The sequence below is a fragment of the Oncorhynchus tshawytscha genome, linkage group LG13, assembly GCF_018296145.1.
Source record: "Oncorhynchus tshawytscha isolate Ot180627B linkage group LG13, Otsh_v2.0, whole genome shotgun sequence".
Taxonomy (NCBI): domain Eukaryota; kingdom Metazoa; phylum Chordata; class Actinopteri; order Salmoniformes; family Salmonidae; genus Oncorhynchus; species Oncorhynchus tshawytscha.
Window position 1 is genome coordinate 10932250 of NC_056441.1, and position 19630 is coordinate 10951879.

Here is a 19630-nt window from a genome sequence, read left to right on the forward strand (position 1 = left end):
GCGAGGGTTGACACGTTTAAATGTTTTCCTCACGTCGGCTGCAGTGAAGGAGAGTCCGCATGTTTTAGTTCCGGGCAGTGTCAGTGGCACTGTATTGTCCTCAAAGCGAGCAAAGAAGTTATTTAGTCTGCCTGGGAGCAAGACATCCTGGTTTTCTTTTTGTAATCCGTGATTGACTGTAGACCCTGCCACATGCCTCTTGTGTCTGAGCCGTTGAATTGAGATTCTACTTTGTCTCCCTTCTGACGCTTAGCTTGTTTGATTGCCTTGTGGAGGGAATAGTTACACTGTTTGTATTCGGTCATGTTTCCAGTCACCTTGCCCTGATTAAAAGCAGTGGTTCGCGCTTTCAGTTTCACGCGAATGCTGCCATCAATCCACGGTTTCTGGTTTGGGAATGTTTTAATCGTTGCTATGGGAACGACATCTTCAACGCACGTTCTAATGAACTCGCACACCGAATCAGCGTATTTGTCAATGTTGCCGTCTGACGCAATACGGAACATATCCCAGTCCACGTGATGGAAGCAGTCTTGGAGTGTGGAATCAGATTGGTCGGACCAGCGTTGAACAGACCTCAGCGCGGGAGCTTTTTGTTTTAGTTTCTGTCTGTAGGCAGGGATCAACAAAATGGAGTCGTGGTCAGCTTTTCCGAAAGGAGGGCGGGGCAGGGCCTTATATGCTTCGCGGAAGTTGGAATAGCAATGATCCAAGGTTTTTCCAGCCCTGGTTGCGCAATCGATATGCTGATAAAATTTAGGGAGTCTTGTTTTCAGATTAGCCTTGTTAAAATCCCCAGCTACAATGAATGCAGCCTCCGGATATATGGATTCCAGTTTGCAAAGAGTCAAATAAAGTTCGTTCAGAGCCATCGATGTGTCTGCTTGGGGGGGAATATATACGGCTGTGATTATAATCGAAGAGAATTCCCTTGGTAGATAATGCGGTCTACATTTGATTGTGAGGAATTCTAAATCAGGTGAACAGAAGAACTTGAGTTCCTGTATGTTGTTTTGGCCACACCACGTCACGTTAACCATAAAGCATACGCCCCCGCCCCTCTTCTTACCAGAAAGATGTTTGTTTCTGTCGGCGCGATGCGTGGAGAAACCAGCTGGCTGCACCGTCTCCGATAGCGTCTCTCCAGTGAGTCATGTTTCCGTGAAGCAAAGAACGTTACAGTCTCTGATGTCCCTCTGGAATGCTACCCTTGCTCGGATTTCATCAACCTTGTTGTCAAGAGACTGGACATTGGCGAGGAGAATGCTAGGGAGTGGTGCACGATGTGCCCGTCTCCAGAGTCTGACCAGAAGACCGCTTCGTTTTCCCCTTTATCAAAGTCGTATTTTGGGGTCGCCGGCTGGGATCCATTCCGTTGTCCTGGGTGAAAGGCTGAACACAGGATCCGCTTCGCGAAAGTCATATTCTTGGTCGTACTGATGGTGAGTTGACGCTGCTCTTATGTTCAGTAGTTCTTCTCGACTGTATGTAATGAAACCTAAGATGACCTGGAGTACCAATGTAAGAAATAACACATAAAAAAACAAAAAACTGCATAGTTTCCTAGGAACGCGAAGCGAGGCGGCCATCTCTGTCAGCACCGGAAGTAGCGCCGACAGAGAATCTGGGTATGATTAGGTGGCCATGGTGGTATGATGGCCAGATTGGGAATTTAGCCAGGACACCAGGGGTTAACACCCCTACTCTTACAATAAGCACCATGGGATCTTTAGTGACCACAGAGAGTCAGGACACCTGCTTAACATCCCAAAGACAGCACCCCACACAGGGCAATGTCCCCAATCACTGCCCTGGGGTATTGGGATATTTTTTTTTAGACCAGAGGAAAGGCTGCCTCCTATTGGACCTCCAACACCACTTCCAGTAGCATCTGGTCTCCCATCCAGAGACTGACCAGGACCAAACCTACTTAGCTTCTGAAGCAAGCCAGCAGTGGGATGCAGGGTGGTATGCTGCTGGCTAAGTCCTGACCTAAAATGGTGTGTGTGTGTTTCCTCTCCAATAATTTGTATCACTTGATGATGTGAGTTCTTTCATTTTTTGTTTGATCTCTCAAGTTTTGGCCAGGACTTGAATAGAACATATTTCAAGACAATCCTACAGTATATCGGTTAATGATACAGCAGGGACAATTATGCTTATCCGTGTATGTCTGCACTAGGAAAGAAAGAGTTACAGTCATTTAGAATTAAAGTGTGCAGAGTACTTATCTTGTTTTAGTAGTCATTGTTTTGTATGTGCAAGCTTGTTTTAGCCATCGGTGGAATTCATGTGACACAAGGCAGCACAAGAAAAGCTTCCACACGCTTCAGTTTGGCTGTCACCTAGCTTGGCTATGTGAACCGAATGAGTGTGCTCACATACTCCCTGAAAAGACCTTCACTTAGAAAAACGAGAAAAAAGTTGCAATAGTACTTTTTGTCCATCTTGAGACGCCGTAGCCAGTATACACTTCCTCAAAATAGTTAGAATAATCTAACTCAAGAAATCTGTCGTTCATTTTGATGTTCTTGCCGAGGAGATCTTAGTCACGCTATTTGACATCTAACTGAGCTGTTTGGGGCAGTATTTCTCAGGTGAAGAAAGGTGCATGAAAGCGAGTAATCTCTCGTTGAGTGACAAACACTTGATTGAAGAATCCCCACTGTTGACCAATGATCGACGAGGGGCTAGACTTCGGCTAAAATTCGGCTTGCCTCTAGAAAATATGCACAAAACGGGCGAAAAAAGCCTTGCCGAAGACAAACAAAAACAGACAAAAATGTTGTAATAATATACGCACAAACTGTTCCAAACGGTTTCGGATGGGAAGCATGCGGCCGCCTTAAGTGTGTGTTTCTCATAAGGCAGGGTGTGTCTTCACCGAGACTCTGCCGTTTGACATGTATTTCTTATGATAATTAATTGCGGACACTCAATCTTGCATATGTGTTTTCGATAGACCCTCCTCGCGGTCGTAACATTACTCCTGTGACAGTAATGTGATTTATTCCTAAGGTTGCAAATGAGATTAAACGGCAAAAGAAAGACAGATTTGGGGTCTGGCGGCTGGGCCTCTTCTAACACAAAGCCCGTGGCAGCAGTGACATCATAAACGATGATGTCAAAAAGAAAGGAGAGAAAAAGCGCCGTTAAAAAGCAGGAAAGAAGGAGAAAGGTGGGACTGGCAGAGCTCTCTTAGACGTGACAACACACACATGGTATTCACACAGACCGTAGCGGGGGCCTGTCTCCACAGTGCTGCCTGCTGAATATACTGCTACTGAGAGACGAGAAGAAACACCGACAGACTAACACCAGTCAGGCAGTTTGTCAGCCAGCCAAGAGAGATTGTGTCATATAGTCTCGTTTTTGCTCCCTTATTGAAATAGCAGGCCGCGGAGCTAGACTGAGTAGAAGCAAAAGCTTTGGGTCTGTCTGTCTGTCTGTCAATATGGCTCTTCTGAGAGCTTTTCTGTTTGGTTCCCACTCCCTTCCCAGGGCTTATGAGCCTCTGAGTTATTTAATTAGGGATGTGTTCATGTTCATATTTTGGCAGCCGGGCTCCCACCGGAGACAGAAAGCAATCAGGATAGGTATTTTATTTCTTTATCACAGAGATTTAAGAAGCTGTAAATAGTAGGGAAGTGAAATGGGCCCCGTTGGTTGGTTGGTTGTTGGTTGGTTGGTTGGTGGAGTAGAGAAGAGGCCCCTGGGGGGGGCTGTGTATGTGTGTTTGTCTGTGTATGTGTGTTTGTCTGTGTATGTGTGTTTGTCTGTCTGTGTGTGTGTGTGTTTGTTTGTCCCTACGGTGCTTTTCTAAATACATGGTTAAATGATGAAAGGGGTCATGTAGTTTTAATAAACATTCCTCCTTTCCCTTCCTCCAGCACAGCCTGGGTTTGTCCCTGGGCCTGAGAGGATCTACACAGGGACGGTGAGGAGGGTCTGGGGGGTCCTCCAGCTGTGTATATGACCCCTGGTCATGTTTGGACCCCTCTGGATGACGCAGTAGTTCTGACTGAGACATGGTCAAAACCTGTAGTGAATAGAAACAAGGATTATGGGAATGGATACAGTAGGACTAGGTCTGTTTGAGACTGTCTGAATGGATACAGTAGGACTAGGTCTGTTTGAGACTGTCTGAATGGATACAGTAGGACTAGGTCTGTTTGAGACTGAATGGATACAGTAGGACTAGGTCTGTTTGAGACTGAATGGATACAGTAGGACTAGGTCTGTTTGAGACTGAATGGATACAGTAGGACTAGGTCTGTTTGAGACTGAATGGATACAGTAGGACTAGGTCTGTTTGAGACTGAATGGATACAGTAGGACTAGGTCTGTTCGAGACTGAATGGATACAGTAGGACTAGGTCTGCAGCTTGATGTACAAGTATACCCCCTAAATGTTGACTGTAGAGGTGTTTGTCCTTGACGAGAACTGTTGTTCTGTACCTCTGTAGAATCAGACCGCCACAAGTGAGTCACAATGGACTATACAGTGTGCACTTTCATAGTTGTTAAGTTATCCGTCATTGCTCAGATTGTGTTCTGATTGAGTATCATACTTTTGTCATTGAAGGCCAGATCATGCGTCACAAGAGATGTTTACACGGCATAAGTTGACTTCCATACACTATACTATACCGGACTTCTGTGGTGCATGACCATGGATGCTAATGAATTGTAAAGGAGTGAACATTGTTTTTCCTGTGCTGCTGTTGTATGCATAATGAAAGTATGTAGTTTGTTAAAGGATAATGAATGATCTGTTCCCTGTTGTGTCTCACGGCCTACTCCTGATCACACCTTACGATGCAATGATGCAGGAATCATCAATCAAGTGACATGTAAGGGTACAGACTAGTCTTGGGCAGTATACCATATATGCCATATGCCGGGGTATCCAGACAGGAAGCAAACCAAAAGGGGAGCAAAGGATAGTTTAAAAAAAATAAAAATAAAATAGGGAGCCAACTAAAGGTGTTAACCCTGCACCTCTCTCAAGACAACTGGAGCACTGGGCCAGCCACTCTTAATATCACCTGGGCCAGCCACTCTTACTATCACCTGGGCCAGCACAGGTGAAACACATTCCCACTAACAAGATGGCAACCAGCACAGGTGTAACACGTACTGACTACCATAATTTGCAAATAAATTCATTACAAATCCTACAATGTGATTTTCTGTATTTTTTTTCTCATTTTGTCTGTCATAGTTGAAGTGTACCTATGATGAAAATTACAGGCCTCTCATCTTTTTAAGTGGGAGAACTTGCACAATTGGTGGCTGACTAAATACTTTTTTGCCCCACTGTATGCTGTTAACCTAAAAACATCACAGAGGCCTGAAATGCCTTGAAGCTAATGTTGAACACCTGGCCCAGGCTTCAATAACTAAAACACTATGAACATTGAGCCAGAAGATGGAGAGAGAGGGAGAGAGAGGGACAGGGTCCCCCAACATAAATTTGCCGCCACACTAAAGACTTCATCAGGGGAAGGAAGGGAGAGGAGAGGAGCAGGGCATCCGTGTCCTAACCCATCAAGGCTTCTCCTACAGAGGAGAGATAGATAGATAGATAGATAGATAGATAGATAGATAGATAGATAGATAGATAGATAGATAGATAGATAGATAGATAGATAGATAGATAGATAGATAGATAGATAGATAGATAGAGAGATAGAGAGAGAGAGAGAGAGAGAGAGAGAGAGATATATATATATATATATATATATATAGAGAGAGAGAGAGAGAGAGAGAGAGAGAGGTAATGAAACAGGACGTCCTATTTTGACATTTAAGATTACATATTTTGTTATGGTTTTGCCTCGTTACAAATGAGCATGTATATCACTGTGGTGTATATCACTGTGGTGTGTGTCACTGTGGTGTGTATCACTGTGGTGTGTATCACTGTGGTGTGTGTCACTGTGGTGTGTATCACTGTGGTGTGTATCACTGTGGTGTGTGTCACTGTGGTGTGTATCACTGTGGTGTGTGTCACTGTGGTGTGTATCACTGTGGTGTATATCACTGTGGTGTGTATCACTGTGGTGTATATCACTGTGGTGTATATCACTGTGGTGTGTATCACTGTGGTGTATATCACTGTGGTGTGTCACTGTGGTGTATATCACTGTTTGTGTCACTGTGGTTTAACTGTGGTGTGTGTCATTACATCACTTTTGTTATGTATATCACTTTGCACTCACTGTGGTGTATATCACTGTGGTGTAAATGTGCATGTATATCACTGTGGTGTGTGTCACTGTGTGTATATCACTGTGGTGTATATCACTGTGGTGTGTATCACTGTGTCATCACTGTGGTGTGTATCACTGTGGTGTGTATCACTGTGGTGTGTATCACTGTGTGGTATCACTGTGGTGTATATCACTGTGGTGTGTATCACTGTGGTGTGTATCACTGTGTGTGTCACTGTGTGTGTGTCACTGTGGTGTGTATCACTGTGGTGTGTGTCACTGTGGTGTGTGTCACTTTGGTGTGTATCACTTTGTGTCACTGTGGTGTGTGTGTGCATATCACTGTGGTGTATATCACTGTGGTGTGTATCACTGTGGTGTATATCACTGTGGTGTATATCACTGTGGTGTGTATCACTGTGGTGTGTGTCACTGTGGTGTGTGTCACTGTGGTGTGTGTCACTTTGGTGTGTATCACTGTGGTGTGTGTCACTGTGGTGTGTGTCACTTTGGTGCATATCACTTTGGTGTATATCACTGTGGTGGGCCTCTTTCTGAGGTGTATCAATCAAACAAATGTATTTATAAAGCCCTTCTTACATCAGCTGATGTCACAAAGTGCTACACAGAAACCCAGCCTAAAACCTCAAACAGCAAACAATGCAGGTGTAGAAGCACGGTGGCTAGGAAAAACTCCCTAGAAAGGCCAGAACCTAGGAAGAAACCTAGAGAGGAACCAGGCTCTGAGGGGTGGCCAGTCCTCTTCTGTGCCGTGTGGAGATGTAATAGGAGATGAAGCGGCTCTCTCTTTCCGCTCTGCCGCTCGCAGCTCCATCACTAGGCATGTTATTGATTATAGCCCAGCGGGGGGGCATGTAAAACTACTTTTGATGCATCTGAATTGGTAGGTGTGAAATGTGTTTTTTCCCACACAAAGCATTTTACCGAACAATTCAATTTTAATATACAATTTAATTTTACCATACAATTCAATTTTACCATACAATTCAGTTTTACATACAATTCAGTTTTACCATGCAATGCGAAATAAGATGATCTTAAGTGGCTTCTGTGACGATATTGTCATGCAAAATTGTGAATTGTGAAATGCTGAATACAACAGGTGTAGTAGACCTTACAGTGAAATGCTGAATACAACAGCTGTAGTAGACCTTACAGTGAAATGCTGAATACAACAGGTGTAGTAGACCTTACAGTGAAATGCTGAATACAACAGCTGTAGTAGACCTTACAGTGAAATGCTGAATACAACAGCTGTAGTAGACCTTACAGTGAAATGCTGAATACAACAGGTGTAGGTAGACCTTACAGTGAAATGCTGAATACAACAGCTGTAGTAGACCTTACAGTGAAATGCTGAATACAATAGGTATAGTAGACCTTACAGTGAAATGCTGAATACAACAGGTGTAGGTAGACCTTACAGTGAAATGCTGAATACAACAGGTGTAGTAGACCTTACAGTGAAATGCTTAATACAACAGCTGTAGTAGACCTTACAGTGAAATGCTGAATACAACAGGTGTAGAAGACCTTACAGTGAAAGACAGCTGTAGTAGACCTTACAGTGAAATGCTGAATACAACAGGTGTAGTAGACCTTACAGTGAAATGCTGAATACAACAGGTGTAGTAGACCTTACAGTGAAATGCTGAATACAACAGGTATAGTAGACCTTACAGTGAAATGCTGAATACAACAGGTATAGTAGACCTTACAGTGAAATGCTGAATACAAAAGGTGTAGTAGACCTTACAGTGAAATGCTGAATACAACAGGTGTAGTAGACCTTACAGTGAAATGCTGAATACAACAGGTGTAGTAGACCTTACAGTGAAATGCTGAATACAACAGGTGTAGTAGACCTTACAGTGAAATGCTGAATACAACAGGTGTAGTAGACCTTACAGTGAAATGCTGAATACAACAGCTGTAGTAGACCTTACAGTGAAATGCTTAATACAACATAGTAGACCTTACAGTGAAATGCTGAATACAACAGGTGTAGTAGACCTTACAGTGAAATGCTGAATACAACAGGTGTAGTAGACCTTACAGTGAAATGCTGAATACAACAGGTGTAGTAGACCTTACAGTGAAATGCTGAATACAACAGGTGTAGTAGACCTTACAGTGAAATGCTGAATACAACAGGTGTAGTAGACCTTACAGTGAAATGCTGAATACAACAGGTGTAGTAGACCTTACAGTGAAATGCTGAATACAACAGGTATAGTAGACCTTACAGTGAAATGCTGAATACAACAGGTGTAGTAGACCTTACAGTGAAATGCTGAATACAACAGGTGAAGTAGACCTTACAGTGAAATGCTGAATACAACAGGTGTAGGTAGACCTTACAGTGAAATGCTTACTTACAAGCTCGTAACCAACAATGCTTTAAGAAGTTAAGAAGAAAAAAATAAATAAAAAGATAAGATAAGTGTGTGTCACTTAAGACAAAAAATTAGATAAGTAAAAAATAGAAAATAGAAAATAAAAGTAACAAATAATTACATAGAAGCAGTAAAATAACAAGTGAGGGTATATACAAGTGACTGGAACGAGCTGCAACAAACACCTGGACAGTTTGATCTCCATCTCTTCATTCAAAGACTCAATCATGGATACTCTTACTGACAGTTGTGGCGGCTGCTTTGCGTGATGTATTGTTGTCTCTACCTTCTTGTCCTTTGTGCTTTTGTCTGAGCCCAATAATGTTTGTACCATGTTTTGTGCTGCTACCATGTTGTGTTGCTGCCATGTTGTGTTGCTACCATGCTGTGTTGTCATGTTGCGTTGCCATGCTATGTTGTTGTCTTAGGTCTCTCTTTATGTAGTGTTGTGTTGTCTCTCTTGTCGTGATGTGTGTTTTGTCCTATATTTTAATTTAATTTGAGGTTATATGTACATGTGGGTAGAGTTTAAGTGACTAAGCATAGATTATAAACAGAGAGTAGCAGCAGTGTAAAAGAGGGGTCTGGGTACAGAGAGTAGTAGCAGTGTAAACGAGGGGTCTGGGTAGCCCTTTGATTAGCTGTTCAGGAGTCTTATGGCTTGGGGGGGGTAGAAGCTGTTAAGAAGCCTTTTGGACCTCGACTTGGCGCTCCGGTACCACTTGCCATGCGGTAGCAGAGAGAACAGTCTATGACTAGGGTGGCTGGAGTCTTTGGCAATTTTTAGGGCCTTCCTCTGACACTGCCTAATATAGAGGTCCTGGATGGCAGGCAGCTTGGCCCCAGTGATGTACTGGGCCGTACGCACTATCCTCTGTAGAGCTTTGCTGTCGGAGGCCGAGCAGTTGCCGTACCAGGCAGTGATGCAACCAGTCAGGATGCTCTCAATGTTGCAGCTGTAAAACCTTTTGAGGATCTGAGGACCCATGCCAAATCTTTTCAGTCTCCTGAGGGGGAATAGGCTTTGTCGTGCCCTCTTCACGATTGTCTTAGTGTGTTTGGACCATGATAGTTTGTTGGTGATATGGACAACAAGGAAGTTGAAGCTCTCAACCTGCTCCACTACAGCCTTGTCGATGAGAATGGGGGTGTGCTCAGTCCTCCTTTTCCTGTAGTGTAATTGTATTACATATCAGGGATAAAAAACGTTTCTCTTTTATGAGTCGGGAGACATTTCATGCTAAATCACACTCCTCTGTTGAGGAACTTGAGCCGTGTATAGAACCACTAAAGCTCTGCTCTCACTGCTTCCTGGTGATATTACAAAAGACACAATGCTTCTGGGTAATGAACAGTGCTTTAGAAGATTATTTTGTCTGAGATGTGATTAAGGATGATATCACATTTTTTGGAGGGTTTACATTGATCCGAAGTTTATTGAGAGTAGAAATCCCAACGATTCTTCTGCTCCGTGTGGGGGTGGGATGAGCGGGACTATTGTGTTACCCTTAGTAGTCTGGTATTCTTCTGGACACAGATCAGCTGTCATTTTCCTTACTTTAACTATAGTGAAACATTGATTTGTTGTTGAATGACGATTCCATTCTTTGCTTGAAGACCTTTTTCCCCTCTCCCTGTTGAAGCCGGGCTGACGTGCGTCAGGAACACTCTCTTTCTTTCAGAGAGGTTAATGATTGCAAGCCATTTCGAGGGGTGTGATTCGATAATTAAGGCCATGAGAAAGCCATTCCAAACTCTGGGACAAATTTACACAATCCCCATAGTTTTCAGGCCAGTTTAATTTCAACTCTTGTAAGTGTTAGTTTTCGGGGTCGAAGTCTGTTGGTAGTGGATTGTAAGCCGTTTATTATAAGTGTGTGAACGAGTACAAAATAATGCCTTTTAAACACTAGGCCAATTATTCTGGTTTCATTGTTGATTAATCAAGTCAATTAGTTTATTTTGATGAATAACATGCTTTTGTAGTTGTAAATTCCAGTGGTGGCAGAGTGATGGTAGACATCCAACAGTGACTTGGTAATGATTGAAACAGGGTAACTGGTGACATGTCTGTTGGAGATTGAAACAGGGTAACTGGTGACATGTCTGTTGGAGATTGAAACAGGGTAACTGGTGACATGTCTGTTGGAGATTGAAACAGGGTAACTGGTGACATGTCTGTTGGAGATTGAAACAGGGTAACTGGTGACATGTCTGTTGGAGATTGAAACAGGGTAACTGGTGACATGTCTGTTGGAGATTGAAACAGGGTAACTGGTGACATGTCTGTTGGATCTGTTGCTTCACATTTTTCCTGCAGCTTTTATGAACACTGGTTTAGTCATTGCCCCTTTACAAACATACTTTGCTTTATTTAATACTCATTTTATTTACAACCTACAAAATGACTCTCCATATGTTTCACTGGAGAAGAAATAAGACTGGCATTATGAGAAATTCTAAGCACCCTGGATGGAGAATGGGGTTTGAATTTGGAGATTGAAACAGGGTACACTGAAACAAACTGAAACAAACTGAAATTGCTCTCATGCTGACCCCCTCCATCATACAAATTCATTTCATTCAGGTTGTACCGTAGCAAATCCGACTTAATGGTTTGTTTTATTTCGTCCCCGTTCTCTGCTAGACATACACATGGACAGTAATCCAACACTACGATCACTTGCTGCATTCCTTATATCTTAATATTCCACTTCTTTAGCTGACACGTCACAAGCCTTATCATTAACTATAGGCACACAGATTTTACTGATCAAAATGTTAACAACATTCCGCAACTGGTGTTGTTACTGGTTATAGAGGAGGAGTTCTGTTTATGGACCAGAGCTGAATGGCCGCCATTGTTTTAAGTTGTACGAAAAAAAGACCTTTTTTTTTTTGCTTTGTTGTAATTTAGTGGAGGAAATCTTGAAAGTTTTTATGCGCTGATTGTAAGAGCGAGAGAGAGAGAGAGAACGAGAGAGAGAGAGACAAAAAAAACTAAACTACCACTGTCTCCATCTTATTTGGTACAGAATTCAATTGATGTGGTTCTTGAATAGAGATCCAGTTCACGTAATCATTTTCCCCCAGCCGTTGCATGTAGTTACATGGGGAGTCTATTCCTCTGTTTAATAGACCTATTCCTCTATGTTTAATATACCTATTCCTCTATGTTTAATATACCTATTCCTCTATGTTTAATATACCTATTCCTCTATGTTTAATATACCTATTCCTCTATGTTTAATATACCTATTCCTCTATGTTTAATATACCTATTCCTCTTTGTTTAATATACCTATTCCTCTATGTTTAATATACCTATTCCTCTATGTTTAATATACCTATTCCTCTATGTTTAATATACCTATTCCTCTATGTTTAATATACCTATTCCTCTATGTTTAATATACCTATTCCTCTATGTTTAATATACCTATTCCAAATGTTTAATATACCTATTCCTCTATGTTTAATATACCTATTCATCTGTTTAATATACCTATTCCTCTATGTTTAATAGACCTATTCCTGGTTTGTTTTATTTAGACCTATTCCTCTATGTTTAATATACCTATTCCTCTATGTTTAATATACCTATTCCTCTGTGTTTAATATACCTATTCCTCTATGTTTAATATACCTATTCCTCTATGTTTAATAGACCTATTCCTCTATGTTTAATATACCTATTCCTCTATGTTTAATATACCTATTCCAAAATGTTTAATATACCTATTCCTCTATGTTTAATATACCTATTCCTCTATGTTTAATATACCTATTTCCTCTATGTTTAATATACCTATTCCTCTGTTTAATATACCTATTCCTCTAGTTTAATATACCTATTCCTCTATGTTTAATATACCTATTCCTCTTGTTTAATATACCTATTCCTCTATGTTTAATATACCTATTCTCTATGTTTTTACCTATTCCTCTTTGTTTAATATACCTATTCCTCTATGTTTAATATACCTATTCCTCTATGTTTAATATACCTATTCTTCTTTGTTTAATATACCTATTCCATCTTATGTTTAATATACCTATTCCTCTGGTTTTTATAATATACCTATTCCTCTATGTTTAATATACCTATTCCTCTATGTTTAATATACCTATTCCTCTATGTTTAATATACCTATTCCTCTATGTTTAATATACCTATTCCTCTATGTTTAATATACCTATTCCTCTATGTTTAATATACCTATTCCTCTATGTTTAATATACCTATTCCTCTATGTTTAATATACCTATTCCTCTATGTTTAATATACCTATTCCTCTATGTTTAATATACCTATGTTTATTCCTATTCTATGTTTAATATACCTATTCCTCTATGTTTAATATACCTATTCCTCTATGTTTAATATACCTATTCCTCTATGTTTAATATACCTATTCCTCTATGTTTAATATACCTATTCCTCTATGTTTAATATACCTATTCCTCTATGTTTAATATACCTATTCCTCTTTGTTTAATATACCTATTCCTCTATGTTTAATATACCTATTCCTCTATGTTTAATATACCTATTCCTCTATGTTTAATATACCTATTCCTCTTTGTTTAATATACCTATTCCTCTGTTTAATATACCTATTCCTCTATGTTTAATATACCTATTCCTCTATGTTTAATATACCTATTCCTCTATGTTTAATATACCTATTCCTCTATGTTTAATATACCTATTCCTCTGTTTAATATACCTATTCCTCTATGTTTAATATACCTATTCCTCTATGTTTAATATACCTATTCCTCTATGTTTTTAATATACCTATTCCTCTATGTTTAATATACCTATTCCTCTTTGTTTAATATACCTATTCCTCTATGTTTAATATACCTATTCCTCTATGTTTAATATACCTATTCCTCTATGTTTAATATACCTATTCCTCTATGTTTAATATACCTATTCCTCTATGTTTAATATACCTATTCCTCTATGTTTAATATACCTATTCCTCTATGTTTAATATACCTATTCCTCTATGTTTAATATACCTATTCCTCTATGTTTAATATACCTATTCCTCTATGTTTAATATACCTATTCCTCTATGTTTAATATACCTATTCCTCTATGTTTAATATACCTATTCCTCTATGTTTAATATACCTATTCCTCTATGTTTAATATACCTATTCCTCTATGTTTAATATACCTATTCCTCTATGTTTAATATACCTATTCCTCTATGTTTAATATACCTATTCCTCTATGTTTAATATACCTATTCCTCTATGTTTAATATACCTATTCCTCTATGTTTAATATACCTATTCCTCTATGTTTAATATACCTATTCCTCTATGTTTAATATACCTATTCCTCTATGTTTAATATACCTATGTTTATTACCTATTCCTCTTGTTTAATATACCTATTCCTCTATGTTTAATATACTATTCCTCTATGTTTAATATACCTATTCCTCTATGTTTAATATACCTATTCCTCTATGTTTAATATACCTATTCCTCTATGTTTAATATACCTATTCCTCTATGTTTAATATACCTATTCCTCTATGTTTAATATACCTATTCCTCTATGTTTAATATACCTACCTGTTTAATATACCTATGTTTAATATACCTATTCCTCTATGTTTAATATACCTATTCCTCTATGTTTAATATACCTATTCCTCTATGTTTAATATACCTATTCCTCTATGTTTAATATACCTATTCCTCTATGTTTAATATACCTATTCCTCTATGTTTAATATACCTATTCCTCTATGTTTAATATACCTATTCCTCTATGTTTAATATACCTATTCCTCTATGTTTAATATACCTATTCCTCTATGTTTAATATACCTATTCCTCTATGTTTAATATACCTATTCCTCTATGTTTAATATACCTATTCCTCTATGTTTAATATACCTATTCCTCTATGTTTAATATACCTATTCCTCTATGTTTAATATACCTATTCCTCTGTTTAATATACCTATTCCTCTATGTTTAATATACCTATTCCTCTATGTTTAATATACCTATTCCTCTATGTTTAATATACCTATTCCTCTATGTTTAATATACCTATTCCTCTATGTTTAATATACCTATTCCTCTATGTTTAATATACCTATTCCTCTATGTTTAATATACCTATTCCTCTATGTTTAATATACCTATTCCTCTTTGTTTAATATACCTATTCCTCTATGTTTAATATACCTATTCCTCTATGTTTAATATACCTATTCCTCTATGTTTAATATACCTATTCCTCTATGTTTAATATACCTATTCCTCTATGTTTAATATACCTATTCCTCTATGTTTAATATACCTATTCCTCTTTGTTTAATATACCTATTCTCTATGTTTAATATACCTATTCCTCTATGTTTAATATACCTATTCCTCTATGTTTAATATACCTATTCCTCTATGTTTAATATACCTATTCCTCTATGTTTAATATACCTATTCCTCTATGTTTAATATACCTATTCCTCTATGTTTAATATACCTATTCCTCTATGTTTAATATACCTATTCCTCAAGGAAGTGTGACACTAAAACATTCTGTCTGTGTGTCTATGCTGCCTGCCTGCAGATATGGTGAGGAAAAAGAACCCCCCTTTGAGAAGCTTCGGCGGTGAGGAAGAAGGAGAAGGTGAGGCTCTGGCCGCGGAGGCCACCGGGCCAGATAGCGAGGACAGTGCCGGGAGCCGGGCCTCAGAGCCCAACGGTGCCGACGGGCTGCTGCCGGCCGAACTAGGTCGGGCCCACGTGCCAGTCCCAGACGAGCAGGAGGACTCCTCTTCCTCCCCGGGCTCCGTCTCAGGCTCCATCAAACGGGACGGAGGAGGGAGGGGCGGCGGAGGAGTGGGAACAGCGACGACAGTAAACACCGACAGGCCTGTCTTTAATTACCCCAGCCACAAGAAGGGAGGAAATGTAGCGTCCTTCCCCTGCCACGAGGTGACAGACTCAGATCTGCCGGCGCTCCCATCCTGGGCCGGGCCCGACGGGGCTGTGTCTCTGTCTCCTCTCAGATCAGAACCAGATGAGGGGGACGGGAGACAGGCACGCAGCCCGGCGGGGGAGCTGCTGCTGGGGAAGGTCGGGGAGAGAGGAGGGGGAGAAAGGGTGGGTGTCAGGGAGGGGTTGCTGCTGGGCGCCCGAGGGAGGGGTGTCATCGTCCAGGGCGTCACCAGTAACGGGGAGGACAAGGACACCTCCTACAGCCCCACAGGGGGGACTTCAGTCCACCAGGGTGGGGTGGAGGGCTCTGGATACCCCTTGCTACGCCCCCTCCACCCACATAGGGGGGCAGGCGAGGGGGCCGGGGACATCACACCCAGCCCCCTGGGGGCCGAGACAGGGGTAGCCCCACCCTGCTCTCCCAAACTGCAGGACTTCAAGTGCAACATCTGTGGGTACGGTTACTACGGGAACGACCCCACGGACTTGGTTAAGCACTATCGGAAGTACCATCTGGGCCTGCACAACCGCACACGGCAGGACGCAGAGCTGGACACTAAGATACTGGCCCTGCACAACATGGTGGGCTTCTCCTCACAGAGCCAACACGCCAAAGACACTACACGGCCCCCGTCCTACACCGCCCTGACCGGGGCGCCACAGGACTCTACAGGGTCACCACGCATGTTACTTAACGGCACCTATGACGTACAGGTAAATATGCTCTGCACCTGAAAAAAAGTTTGTTGGCATTCAACAGTGCGTTGGTTAGTGGGTGTCTGTTTGTCTTTCATAACTACCGAAACTCCAGGTACCAGAACCACCCATCAGTAGTACTGTATAACGGTACAGTTCCTACCCAACTAGATGCCCAGGCGTTGTATTGCATCAATCAACGGTTGCGTGCCACATCATTGACTGTGTAGTCGATCATCAGATTGCTATATCATATGATGTGGTTAGCTGATCAATCAATCAATCAATCAAATGTATTTATAAAGCCCTTCTTACATCAGCTGATGTCACAAAGTGCTGTACAGAAACACAGCCTAAAACCCCAAACAGCAAGCAATGCAGGTGTAGAAGCACGATATGTTGATATGTTGTGAATAGCTTTCCAGGTGTTGTAAGATCTGGCATGCAACTGCAATGTAGTCTGCATTGAAACCAAGGTCAGCCAGGGTTTGAGACTTGTCTCTTAGTGGGACACTTTTGTCATCAAAGTAACTGGACACCCATGGAGAGAGGATTTAATCCTAGTAACAATTCCCTGTTTTAGGTCAGTTAGGATCACCACTTTATTTGAAGAATGTGAAATGTCAGAATAACAGTAGAGAGAATGATTTATTTCAGCTTTTATTTCTTTCATCACATTCCCAGTGTGTCAGAAGTTTACATACACTCAATTAGTATTTGGTAGCATTGCCTTTAAATGGTTTAACTTGGGTCAAACATTTCGGGTAGCCTTCCACAAGCTTCAGGTTTGTAGACCTCCTTGCTCTGACATGCTTTTTCAGTTCTGCCCACAACTTCTCTATAGGATTTGGGTCAGGGCTTTGTGATGGCCACTCAAATACCTTGACTTTGTTGCCCTTAAGCCATTTTGCCACAACTTTGGAAGTATGCTTGGGGTCGTTGTCCATTTGGAAGACCCATTTGCTACCAAGCTTTAACTTCCTGACTGATGTCTTGAGATGTTGCTTTAATATATCCACACAATTTTCCTTCTTATGATGACATCTTAAGTGCACAAGTCCCTCCTGCAGCAAAGCACCCCAACAACATGATGCTGCCACCCCCGTGCTACATGGTTGGGATGGTGTTCTTCGGCTTGCAAGCCTCCCCCTTTTTTCTCCAAACATAACGATGGTCATTATGGCCAAACAGTTCTATTTTAGTTTCATCAGACCAGAGGACATTTCTCCAAAAAGTGAGATCTTTGTCCCCATGTGCACTTGCAAACCGTAGTCTCGCTTTTATTATGGCGCTTTTGGAGCAGTGGCTTCTACCTTGCTGAGCGGCCTTTCAGGTTATGTCGATATAGGACTCGTTTTACTGTGGATATGGATACTTTTGTACCTGTTTCCTCCAGCATCTTCACAAGGTCCTTCTTCGTACCAAAGCACATTCATCTCTAGGAGACAGAACGCGTCTCCTTCCTGAGCAGTATGAGCAGTATGATGGCTGCATGGTCCCATGGTGTTTATACTTGCGTACTATTGTTTGTACAGATGAACGTGGTACCTTCAGGTGTTTGGAAATTTCTCCCAAGGATGAGCCAGACTTGTGGAGGTCTACAATTATTTTTCTGAGGTCTTGGCTGATTTCTTTTGATTTTCCCATGATGTCAAGCGAAGAGGCACTGAGTTTGAAGGTACGCCTTGAAATGCATCCACAGGTACACCTCCAATTGACTCAAATGATATCCATTAGCCTATCAGAAGCTTCTAAAGCCATGACATAATTTTCTGGAATTTTCCAAGCTGTTTAAAGGCACAGTCAACTTAGTGTATGCAATCTTCTGACCCACTGTAATTGTGATAGAGTGAGTTATAAATGAAATAATATGTCTGTAAACAATTGTTGGAAAAATTACTTGTGTCATGCACAAAGTAGATGTCCTCACCGACTTGACAAAACTATAGTTTGTTAACAAGAAATTTGTGGAGTGGTTGAAAAACGAGTTTTAATGGCTCCAACCTAAGTGTATGTAAACTTCCAACTTCAACTGTACATCTCAACCTGAACATTATATGGACTACACGTCCATAAAAACAACTATTTTATGACCCTCCATTTTGTAATAGCACGTTGTGGGCAATCTGAGCTAATGTTTTTTGACCTATAGAATAAATTGCTCTGTTACTCACTGTTTTTAGTGGAGCTTATTTGTGAAATGATGTGTACTTTTTAGCTAATTTAATATTTTAGTATTGACCAGACATGATTTATAAATATGGCTTTAGGTTTTAGGATGGACTATTCCTGTAACTATATGAGTTATTAAATTGATGATGCATAACCCTTCAAAATATAGCTACATCCATCCTATTTGTATTTGATAGTTATTTGTTGTTCTGAAAGCTTTTCTCATCATGTTTGTGTGTGATTTATTTTATTGGAGTACACAGGTTAATTTGTAAAGTGGCACAACCATTTAGCGATTTCCTTGTGTACAGAAATAAAAGTTTATATTGTATTAAGGGAACGCCTGCCAAACATATATTGCACACATGGACCTTACAGTATGTGCACTGTTTTGGAGTCTTAAACATATGATCTAATAACACCCAAAAGAAAAGGGCCGTACGTGACTCAGAGCTATTACCATCCTCTGGTTGAAATGATTTCTTAGCAGTCTTTGTCTCGCTATCCGTTTCAATTGGATGTCTCCGGGTTCGAATATTGTCATTATATCTATATATATTTTTTTTTAAAGTAATACAATCATAAACACTGTTCTGTTTTCATCCCCTAGTGGGAATTTTCCATGCAGTAACATCGAAGGCTGCTCATTTCTCATTACCCAATGAAAAGGGAGAAAAGATTGTAGGGAAGGGAGAGGTATCCAGTGAAAACAGGGAACTGGATTTATTTTAAACGAGGGGTAATGAACAGATGTCAGAGCCATTTATCTGCACAGCTTTCACGGCATGCGGTTTCTCCCTCCACTTCAACAATGTCATGTTTACAATTCGAGTGGTGCATTTAACTCTAGTGTTCCTTGTAAATGAGGTGAGTTTGTCCCGGGGTCTGGGCCTCTTAATGCCATATCATACAGAAGCAGGGCCATTTGGCCTTTTAACCCACCACAGATTGTAATTAGTCTACCTCTAATGTTGTTTTCCTCCTTCAAATATTCAGACTGTCTCGGACTAAGTGGGCTGATGTGTTGGTATTGCTGTCACCTTTTTTCTCTCTCTCTAATGGTCACGTCATGTTTGTGTGTGAGTTGGCATGTGTGTGTGTGTGTGTGTGTGTGTGTGTGTGTGTGTGCGTGTGTGTGCGTGTGAGTGTGTG

General features: G+C 40.7%; 1 protein-coding gene across 1 annotated transcript in view; it reads left to right on the forward strand.

The window, feature by feature from the left end:
• LOC112264324 (trichorhinophalangeal syndrome I) overlaps positions 1-19630 on the forward strand; it is a 232848-nt gene that overhangs the window by 46009 nt on the left and 167209 nt on the right. The window contains exon 3 of the mRNA XM_042295166.1: positions 15240-16324. Within this exon, the coding sequence (XP_042151100.1) occupies positions 15240-16324 (1085 nt within the window). The remainder of the gene's footprint in view (positions 1-15239; positions 16325-19630) is intronic.